This window comes from Paroedura picta, chromosome 7 (assembly GCF_049243985.1).
Source record: "Paroedura picta isolate Pp20150507F chromosome 7, Ppicta_v3.0, whole genome shotgun sequence".
In the NCBI taxonomy this organism is placed as follows: domain Eukaryota; kingdom Metazoa; phylum Chordata; class Lepidosauria; order Squamata; family Gekkonidae; genus Paroedura; species Paroedura picta.
In genome coordinates this window covers 35,881,258-35,892,768 of record NC_135375.1, presented here as the reverse complement: position 1 = coordinate 35,892,768, position 11,511 = coordinate 35,881,258, and the positions used below count along the sequence as shown (strand labels likewise).

The 11,511-nt window shown below is 40.1% G+C and overlaps 1 protein-coding gene across 4 annotated transcripts; it reads left to right on the top strand.

The window, feature by feature from the left end:
- The first annotated feature begins 815 nt into the window (after positions 1–815).
- Positions 816–10,994, top strand: MARVELD2 (MARVEL domain containing 2). Of its 4 annotated transcripts, none has more exons than XM_077347460.1 (7): positions 816–1,019; positions 1,768–2,925; positions 4,071–4,103; positions 6,228–6,367; positions 7,241–7,412; positions 8,413–8,463; positions 9,449–10,994. In XM_077347460.1, the coding sequence occupies exons 2-7, from the start codon at positions 1,783–1,785 to the stop codon at positions 9,557–9,559; spliced, it is 1,650 nt and encodes a 549-aa protein (XP_077203575.1). In that variant the 5' UTR covers positions 816–1,019; positions 1,768–1,782; the 3' UTR covers positions 9,560–10,994. The 4 variants fall into 4 exon arrangements, with proteins under 4 accessions (XP_077203575.1, XP_077203574.1, XP_077203577.1 ...); XM_077347459.1 differs by lacking the exon at positions 816–1,019 and adding an exon at positions 1,086–1,234; XM_077347461.1 differs by lacking the exon at positions 816–1,019 and adding an exon at positions 1,093–1,279.
- The last annotated feature ends 517 nt before the right edge of the window (positions 10,995–11,511 follow it).

Genomic DNA, 11,511 nt, shown 5'->3' with positions numbered 1-11,511 from the left:
TTTCAGGCTGTGCCAAAGCACATTTTCCCCCTCAGGCCATGGCCACACAGCACAAAAAGCACGCCCGCGCACACACACACACACAAACTCATCCTGGACTGGGTACATCTAAGCTACATCTCCTATTCTCCAGACTAGCAGTGGACTGTGTCCTCTTGGATTCTTTGGCCATGAAACTACTAGGGCTGATGGTCTAACTACCACCTGTGGCATCTTCCCATCTTATCTGAATCAACAGTCAGCACATCAATTCTTAGACAGAAAGAAGCTTCCATTACTTTTTGTTTAGACATCAGGCTGAACCATTGTTTAAATGAACAAGAGACTACAAAAAGGAACCAGTCTCTTGACAAGCTGCGCCTATGTTTATGCTATTCTCCATAGTCTGTCCAAGTCTTACAAGTAGGGACACGGGCACAGCAGTGTCTGACTGTTCTGCCAAGATGGTGCATAGACACTGTGATGTGCAGCTTTACTTTGTGCCAAGCATGGAAGCTGCCAGACTGTCTTGTCAGCCCAAGCTCTGGTGACTAAACTTCCAGTGTGCCATTTCTAACCCTCTATTAAAACTATTCCATTCCAATTGATTTCCAGTCTCTTCGCCATGGTTAATGGGCAGCTTGCAGCAAAGGTCCCAACAGCTTACACGGTAGGGGAAAATGTGATCGCCCTTAAGTCTCTGAGGCGGGGCGGGAGGCACTTTCAGTGGAGAGAGTCTCTCTCGGCGGAAGCCGCGGCATCTTCAGATGGAGGGGGCGGTCCGACAGGTGAGTCTCTACCTGTAGAGGGCGGGTGGGCGAGATAAAGGCTTATCTAAGCGCACGACTCGCGGGAAGAGAAGTTTGTCGCCGGCAGGAAAACCCTGCGGGGGGCCTCTCCCTGTTCCAAAGAACGGCTTTCCTGCCGCCATTCCTGGGACATTTTATTCTTTTTCTCGGCCCGCTCCATTTCCTGAGCCGAGCTGGGACTGACGGACAGGAAGGCTTCGTCCTGAACCTGCGCGGGCAAAGTTCGCGGGGGTGAGAGCTAATCCTGTCCCTTTTGTTTCGCTTGGGGCGCCTGGAAGTGGGCGGGCGGGAGGGCAGAAAACACGGCGTGAGGCTCCCGGTCTCCGCTTCCTGAAGGAGGTGCCTGTCCGGCCGAGGGGAAGAGAAGCGGGAAGGAAGCAAAATCTCGGCGCTCTGCCTCCCCGAAGGCCTGGGATTTGCAGGCTGGGACCCTCAAGCACCGCGAGGTATTTTGAGGTCTTTTGCTCCCTGACCGGATTTCGGTTAGCAAAGTATGTTTGCGGCAAAGTTCCTGGCTTGTGTTGGAGTGTTGGGGGAGCGGGCACAGTTAGTTTGCAGTCGCTTATATTTGAGGCTCTCTTTTCTTTGCACGTCTGAATGCTCATTCAGTGCCAAAACGAAGTGCTGTGACTACTGGAAAAAATCCCGATCCTGGAAATATGTGAGGGCAAACTAGAATTTACTGGTCGGTGAGAAAAGGGCAGTCCTTAAACGCTCTCTTTTTTGTTGCTTATAAAGTCCTGGATAGGCTTCTTCCATTGGCCAGTGGCTAAACCGTGGTGGACTCCAGTTCCAGTGGGAGTCTCGTAAAAAGAATAATCTGGAATTGCACTGTAAAAAGTTTGTTTTGTTTAAACCTTTAGACTTAGAAACTGAAATCTTGTTCTTTTCTTTCTGTCAAGTACACTTGAAAGTCCCCTACCACCACCATTTGGCAGAAAGTTTTCTATCTTACACTTTGTTTTAATTTCTGAAACAGGGGGAAAGGTTGCAAATGTCTTCAAAGAACACGTCAGCAGAACGCAGACCAGGGCACCCTGGTAGATCTGTTCATTATGATGAAGTGCATGTTGATGGCCCGCCACAAGAAGATGCTGAAACAGACTTTCAGGACAATGAACTGAATAGCACTTCCTTGCCACCGCCACCTCTTCCACTGCAGCCTCCCTTTGGGCCTGAATTTTATCCAAGTGACAGTGAAGAAGCTGCTGAGGTCTCTGATCTCAAGCCAGTGAGGAAATTTGTTCCAGACTCGTGGAAGAGCTTTTTCAGAGGGAAAAAACCTGAGTCTGAATGGAATAAACCAGTATGTACAATTTCTGATGGAGTTGAATGTTCTCCACCTTCATCACCCACACTTACTCCAAAGCGACCAGAACAAGCTTCAGTTCCCAGCTCTTATCAAGATCCATACGGAGGATCAGGGGGAACCTACAATTCACGAAAAGAAGCTGATGATTCCATGATCCCACCTGATCCTTATGGGTCTTTGGGGCGCCAAACTCAAACAGCTCTGACTTACAGCGAGAAAGTAGAAGCTTACAATCTTAGATACTCTTACATGAAATCGTGGGCAGGACTGCTCAGGATCCTGGGTGTTATTGAATTACTCTTAGGGGCGGGTGTGTTTGCTTGTGTCACAGCTTATATTCATAAAGACAATGAGTGGTACAATGCCTATGGCTTGTCACAGTCATATGGCTATGGGACAAGCAACATGTATGGAGGCTACTATTACAGTGGACCTAAAACACCCTTTGTTCTTGTTGTAGCAGGACTTGCTTGGATGGTGACTATTATTATTCTGGCACTTGGCATGTCAATGTACTATAGGACCATTCTCTTAGATTCTCACTGGTGGCCATTAACTGAATTTGGGATCAATGTTGCATTGTTCATTCTGTACATGTCAGCTGCTATAGTGTATGTAAATGATGCTAATAGAGGAGGACTCTGCTACTACCCGTTATTTAACTCACCGATGAATGCATCATTTTGCCGAATAGAAGGAGGACAGACAGCAGGAATGATCTTCCTCTTTGTAACAACAATTATTTATCTTATTGGTGCAATTATTTGTCTAAAACTGTGGAGGCATGAAAGTGCACGAAAGCACAGGGAGTTTCTGGAACAAGAGGTAAGTCATCTTTTGGTAGATACAGAATATCATATTTGTGATTCAAGAGTCAGTTTGAAAATTACTGCGATTCATTCGCTGCTTATATTGGGTCTCCTCAAATAATACACACTTACCAGATGATTTAGGTTCCATATATATCAACATTGGTATAATCACTGATGTTGTTGTGTGTAGTCCTGGCCATTGGTTTTACTACTAGCATAACATGCATGCAGCAAGTATTGTGGTTAAGCGAACATCATATATTCGCACTTCTTTTGTGGATGCACATCTTAGTGCTAACTATCAACCAGATGTGAAGGTTAGCTTACTCTTTATGTAACAGTGTAAGTAAAGTCCAGTGTTATCTTGCAAGCCCAATAAGTAGTTTCAGTTGGTGCCAAGATGTGTTTGACAAGTGAGGGAACCCCATTGAGCCTTTCTCGTAATTACATTAGAAAAGGTTTCTTGAAAACTGCTAATCTCCCTATCCTTGTTGTGACGCAACTGTCTTTCATTATGTGAAGAGGACTTCTTAACTTGCCATTTTTCTTTCCATTTATGTATCAGGCTTCGTGCAGCAGCAGTATTCCACCCCTCGTAGCATTATTCCACTCCTAGCATTATCCACTGGTTAGCTGGTAGGTCTCCCACTGAAATGCTGGGGGAAGTTGAAGGCACTGACTCTACATCAAGTTAAGGGGTGGACCATTTTTCAAGGCAGTTTTGTTTGCCCAGTCTGCTCCTGCTGGATTGGCCTGAGATGCCCTAGCAGTTGTTTGCTGACATAAATATTGTTAAATTACTATAGATGTTTATTAAATGCTTTGGTATTGAAAAATGATAATGTAAGGTTTATTGACAAATCCTATACCTCTGATACTCTATATACTACTTTTAAAAAGTGTAACATTTTCAGGATTTTGAAAGAAGCTTTGGGATTCAACGCCAAAATTCATTTATGTGTTCATAAAATTACATGCACATAACTAATATTTATTTCCTTATTTATCAGTGCTAATGATTATTTGATTCCTCATCTTAGTAACAATACAAAAAGTGAAGTGGCTTTTTAGAATTACAATTACATGTATACTACATTTCAAGAACTTTTGCTTTTGCATTTTACATGCTTAGTGTTGGTATTTCATTTTTTTTATTAGATGAAGACACAATCATTTCAACCCAAAAGAATGGTAAGAATAGTATGTGTGTTTTCTTATATGCATATTCATAAATATATGTGCAAATATAAAAATAAAGTTTGCAAAGTCTGAGATACCTCATTTTCAGAACGACTGATAGAATGTTAACACTCATAGCATTTTCCAGTAGAAGTCTACGAATTTGGTTTTTCTTCTACCAACTATTCCTCTGAGAATATTTTCTATCTCTCATGTTATCCTTTTGCAGAAGTGGCCTGCTTGCACTGCTGCAAAAGTCCTTACATGAGGGAGAGAAAATATCTCTCCTGACCAACATGAGAACTCAAGGAAAGAAAGCTCTTGCTATACTTGTGCAGGAGGTTCCATCAGTGCCTGGCAAGCCATGGTAAACAAGCCCAGAGATTTATGAAATTCTGCTCCACAACTTATTGGTCAGTTGTCTGCTGTCATCTAGTAGTTGATAAAAACGTTCTAACAACTGGGTTACTCATAGAATCATAGGATCATCTATTTGGAAGGGACCTCTAGGGTCTAGTAAACAAAGTTTACTAATTCGTTTTTTCTTAAAATATTTATTTCCTCATTTTCCCTTTGGCTTCATCCACTATAAAAAACCTTCCTCCGATTTAAGTGGCTCTTCAGTTAGAGGAAGACCATTTAAAGACTATTTGGATCCATCCCAGTATGCCGTAGCACATGTGCATCATGCCAGTATGGTGAGAAGTATATGGAGAAAGTTGTTATGTTGCTCTGATATCAGTATTTTGAAATTTTGTTGTCTGCAGAACTCATAGAGTTTTCTCTAAGAGAGTGATGTCATCTCATTTAATTTTATATGTTGGACTTTGTCTTCTTTACAGATGTTAATTATTTAACTTTAACATTATAAAAGCTATTGCTTAGTCTTTGACAGGAACCTGATAATCCTGTAGTGTACCCACTGGGTATTTCTTAAATGTGTGTATAGAGAAGGCTTTTGAGGGTTCCACGTGGAATCCAGAAATCAAGTGTCAACTAAAAATATTCTGCATTTACCCATACGAGGCAGGATTCAGCAGGAAAGCTTGTTGAAGTTATGAAGTAATTTCACATGATCTCCCCTTCTTAGTGCAGTTCCCCATGCTGTGTTGTGTTTCAGGAGGGTCTCCTGACTCTCAGAGAAGATCTTCAGTATGCATATTAGGATGGTGGGGGTGGGGAGAGAACACAAGTTCTCCTCTGCCAAGTTCATTTCTAGGGTTTTCTCTGTTGTTTCTGTTTTCTTCCCCCACAATCATTGTTACCCTTTCAATAATCCTTTTACTTGCATTCTGTTTAGAATGTAAAGCTCTCTATACAAAGATTCCATTACTTTTGTGTCTTGCACACTATACTATGATAGTGTTAAATATGCCTGTGATTATAGTAAAGTGGCTGGGTTGTGTGGATAATGAGACCAACATAATAGGGCATGCCACAAACAATGGTGAGGTGTCTTCATGCTTAGAGAATTCTCAGATGTGACCTAAAAACCACCCCTGATGAGGTTTATAAATTCTCTGTAAGCCATAGAGTGTTGACAGCAAATGAAAAAAATGGGGACAAGAATCAACCCGGTCAAGGTCATAAGCTTATAGAATGTATCTGTGTGGGAGTGACTAAATGGTATCTTCTCCTTTCTATCCAAGATTCCTTGTTGACCTACAGATTGTACATTCCTATTTTTTATTTTTTAGGTATTATTCTGTAAATGAGAAGAGAGCTGTTTTTTTGTACCTCACTTTTTATTACCTGAAGGAGTCTCAAATTAGCTTACAGTCGCCTAACCTTCCTCTCCCCACAACAGACACCCTATGAGGTAGGTGGGACTGAGAGAGCTCAGGGAGAACAGTGACTAGTCTCAGGTCACCCAGCTGGCTGCATGTGGAAGAGGAGTGGGGAATCAAACACGGTTTTCCAGATTAGAGGCTGCTGTTCTTAACCACTATGCCAAGCTGGCTCTTGTGTGCCTCTTAGGTATTGCCAGAATAGTAAAGAAACCAGTGAAGAGCCTCTAGAATGTTCTTTCTCATAATTTGTGGAAGGTTGCTGAGCAAAGCTCTTTTATTTATATATGTATATGTATATGTTTATGTATATCATGTTAAGACCAAGATTTATATTATTTTCATTTAGTATGAAGATGAAGGTTATAGTCCCAAAGAAGCGAAAAACCAAAAGAAAAGTAAACCCTTTGAAATGAAACCTGAACTGCTCAATGGCCATATACCAGCAGGACACATTCCCAAGCCTATAGTGATGCCGGACTACTTAGCGTAAGTGCCTGTGCAACATTCCTTGTGAAATATGCTCTTGGTGTGGGTCCATTCTCTTTCCATTCTATAATGTACTAAGATACTGTTGTTACATTGATTAATTTGTCACTAAGTGATATTCATACACACATAATAATTTTGGGGAAGTGATTTAGTGTGCAAAGTTAAATATAGTTATCATCAGTTTAAAATAATTTTGCATGTGCCTTTTTAGAGAGGTTGTTTTATACAATTCAGTACAGAAGATGAGTTCCTATATGGATTTTTCCTGTTTATCAAGACACTGAATTTGAATTAACTGCTATGAAGGAAGTGGGAAAGAACAACAAAATCATGGAGCTAAAATTAACTATTAAGTCCATCACTCTATTCTAAGGCCTGTAAACACTAAAGTCCAGATTAACACTATCCAGGCTCCAAGAAGACCCAAATAAAATGTACAAGTTGCACAATGACTTCCATTGACTGAGGGTAAGCATGGTGCAGGGGATAATGTTTGACTAGGATTTGAAACATTTGGTTCAAATTCCCAAACATTCCTGAAGTTTTCTTGGTTTCTTTGGGCCATTTAGTCTCTCTTTCTGTTCTAGCCTCACCTACTTCAAAGGGTTATTATGGGACTAAAATCATAGAAAAGACAGAATAAAAATGACACAGAGGTGAATCTGTAAAATGATTCAGATAGCCAAAGAAGTCAGGTCATTCTTTGCTGAAGATGGTGAAAACAGTGCTGGATACGCATCCTTATTGATACATATTTCTCTACTAAAAACAGTCTTGGATCTTAAATGCTATATTTTCATAAAAATAGCATCACTTTGCATCTTGTTCAGACCGTTAACGCTGTAACTGCTTTTATCCTATTTATTACAGAAAATACCCAGTAATTCGGAGAGATGAGGAAAGAGACCGCTATAAAGCTGTCTTTAATGATCAGTTTGCAGAATATAAAGAGCTTTCTGCTGAGGTCCAAGCAGTCTTAAAGAAATTTGATGAGCTGGATGCACTGATGAGGAAGCTTCCTCAGCATCCTGGAAATACCCTTGTACGTACCTCTCTTTTGGGGGGGATGGGAATCCAGATATTACTACATCTGTGCTCCTTCTGTAATTTATGCATCATGTAATATATCATATAGAGCCTCTTGTGGCGCAGAGTGGTAAGGCAGCAGACATGCAGTCTGAAAGCTCTGCCCATGAGGCTGGGAGTTCAATCCCAGCAGCCAGCTCAAGGTTGACTCAGTCTTCCATCCTTCCGAGGTCAGTAAAATGAGTACCCAGCCTGCTGGGGGCTAAATGGTAATGACTGGGGAAGGCACTGGCAAACCACCCCGTACTGTGTCTGCCATGAAAACGTTAGAGGGCGTTACCCCAAGGGTCAGACATGACCTGGTGCTTGCACAGGGGATACCTTTACCTTTAATATGTCATATTTAAATGTTTATAATTTATTTCAGTACTGTTTCAGATTTCTGTTTTCACATTTCTGCAGTTGCAGCCTTATTGGGTATTCCATCTTGTTGACCATAGAGGTCAACAGACCACTGTTTTCAGGGGAGAGGCAGAAAAATAGATGTTAGTTGACAAATCATAGTGATCACTACATAGTTTTACTCAATTTGATATGGTAGATACTGACTGGCTGTAATAGAACTGTGCAGCTGTCTAGACTAGTGGTTCCCCAACCTTTTCGAGGCTGGGGACCGGCAGGGCAACTGCCCGCCTGCCTGGCCACGCATGCGCACACATGCCATGCACGGCCGAAATCGCGCATGTGCGGCACTTTCGTGCATGCGCAAAAGTGCCGTGCATGCGCGATTTCAGCTGCGCAATGCGCGGGCGCAACCCTGATTCCCTCTCCCCTCCTCCCGCATTAAGAAGCTTCCCAGGCCGCAAGCTTGCGGCCTGGGAAGTTTTTTACTGTGGGGGGGCGGGAAGAGGGAGCCGCGGCCCGGCATCAGGCCATGGGTTGGGGACCACTGGTCTAGACCATGCATCATCTTTTCTCTGATAACCCAAAGTGACTAATATTTTTCCCCTTTATAGGAGCATAATAGAATTTCAAAAGTTTTGCAAGAATATCAAAAGAAAAAGAACGTGAGTGTTGTGAAATACCTATTTGTTTATATAGTACGACTCAGGTATACACTTTTTTAAAAGCTCAAATATATGTCAGATTAATTTGGCATTCTGACTATAATGTATTGGTTGCAGCATGGGAAGGTATATATGTATCCGAAGTTTTTTATCATTATTATTTTTAATATAATTATTACATACTTTATAAAACACATTATAAAACATAATAATTTGATAAAACAAAAAGGGAAATGAAGGAAAGAAATGAGAAGAAGTGTATTTAAGGAATGCATAAAAAGCAAACAGATATGTCATATCTTTTAAATTCTAATACATAATAAAAATTGCTAAGCATTCACCAAACTCGTTTGTACATTATGAAGCAATCGGTCTTGGGTACAAGAACCACCTGAGATTATTTGGAGTGTATGTGATGTGCTTAGAGAAAGAGTTAAGGAAACCTTCTACACCATATACCATACATACATGATAGTGTTTGGGAGATATAGTTATAGGAGATCCAAATGACAGATCCTGCAGGTGATCCTGATCATAGATCGCCTCTGCATTGTTTACTAGCATGCTAAATTTGCATTTCACTCCATTTTATATCTCTGGTGAATAGGGTGAATTCAACCATTCTCCAATCTAAGGCACCTTCCTCCAGTTTACATGGATCTTCCTTCCATGGGATAGTCACGTAAAAGGGAAGAAGGATCCTTAGGCTGGAGGAGAGCTTCAAAGCTTGCTCAATGGAGTTATAGGATACACCCAAGTATTTCTACCTTTAAAAAGGTTGTTTAAATTTGTTTCAGTATGTGCTTTTCTAAGGCAAAACAGAACGTATCATGCAACTAATTTCTTGACTAAAGACTGCTAGCAAATCAGAATAACATCTAATCCAATTGATTGAAAATTCCCCTCCCCCCTTTTTATTTTGAATTTAGCAACTGGAAGTTTCATAGTCTAGCAAAAACCAATATTGATTTAATTTATTTTTCAGGATCCTGCCTTTCTGGAGAAAAAAGAGCGTTGTGAATACTTGAAGAACAAGCTTTCACACATAAAACAAAGAATTCACGAATATGACAAAATCATGAACTGGAATAGTTAGTAGCACCATAACTTTACCTGCAAGGGTTGTCTTTTTTATGTATTTATTGCTATTACTGTATAAATATTCATCTTTGAGATCAAGAACACTATCCACTGTTTAAGTCCTGTACAAATAGACCTTCTATATTGTTATCTTGAATTTGGTGTAAATATTTTCTACTTCTGTGTACTTTCTAATCCTGTTATTTTAATCATATACAGATAAAAATTAGCTTTTATCCTTTCTCTTGTTTGGTGCTTTAAAATGTTTTAATTTCCATATTTGGATATAATTATTTTATTTTTTATAAATATGATTGTAATAACATATTTAATATGAAAGAGCTATACTGTGAACATATGAGACCCACACTCTTCTCCACACATGCATGGGCATTGCTGTGTACACATAACTCTGCATTTCTAGCCATCCAAATGATCCTTTGTGTTGTCAGCTTTGATAAGTGATTACCTGTTTGGCGGAATTGGGAGCCTGAATCACACAATCTTTCTTATCCTTTGAGGAAGACAGTATCTGGATTCACACGTCATTCAACAAATCAGGTATAACCAAACCGTGAAAACAAATAGAGCTATCCTTCCTTTATTTGGCTCTGTATACATAAAGAACTGTGTGTACTATACTGAGTTCTGGAAACTCCTGGAATAATGTGGAAAGGAAATTTTTGTACATGGAATTTGCTTCTATAAACACATTACAATCTATTATAGGATAGGAACTGGATGATCATGTTATTTTTATGTTGTTGAATTTTATAAAAATATGCCTTCATAAAAGTTGTTAATTTTCACATATATATTTCATGTATATAAATGTTATGCTATATTTTTTATGTTGCAGCTGTGATCTGTTTAAAATTAGGGGAAAATTGTCATCCCATTATTACTAATCACATGCATAAGCAGTTTGAGAGCAGGAGAAATTTCAAGATTGTTTTTTGATCCTGAGCATACAGGAGATTTCTATACTGTACTATGTATACCACTAAATGGTTGTTATTCTGTCAGCTCTTTTAATACTATAATGAGAAAGGTTTCTTTCCCCCAACAAGTGTGTAACAGCAGAATTTTCTGTATGTGGATTGCTATTGCAGGACACAGGTGACTGATGAGAAATCTCCTGAAATATATGTCCTTAGGGGAAGTCTTGTTAATTAACAGTTATGTGACTGCCTTCACTGCCTCTTAACTTTGCAAGCAAATATTTTACTTTATCGTATTCTGTACCTTTTAAAGAAATTCTCTAGCTTGGGACAACCAATTTTTACCTCCTGTAGTCATATTTTAAAATATTTTGATAACTGAGAGGGCTTTTTTGTTGATTTTCAATTTAATTTTTAATCTAGAATCCAGATAGTTGGATCACTTTTATTTATCTATTTTTTACAAACACTGAAAGAGTTCAGAATAAAGATAAATATGTTATAACAATATATATTGCACTGTATGCACTATTTTATTGTACTTCTACTTATGATCTGCCTTTCTCACTGAGAGTCAGGATATATTATGCATTATTACACACGGATCAGACTTAAGGTTCTGGTTATCACCTATAAGGCCTTACACAGTCTGGGCCCAGTATACCTGAGAGATCACCTCTCTGCTTACATCCCCCCAAAGAGCCTTATGATCCAATACTTCCAACTTTCTGATGATCCCTGGCCCCAAGGAAGCTTGCTTGACCTCAACCAGGGCCAGTGCATTCTGGACTCCACCTGGTGGAATGAGCTCCCAGAAGAGATCAGGGCTCTGACAGAACTTGAACAGTTCCACAGGGCCTGCAAAATGGAGCTCCCCCAACAGGCATTTGGTTGAGGTTGACCTGAACCACCACTTCCCACAGGCCCTCCCCCAAAGCTTTCCTCCTATGGCACCCACTACAATTCTGCCCAACCCACTAGGTTATCAGTATGTGTTAATGTTTTCCATATTTTTCTAGTGTTCTGA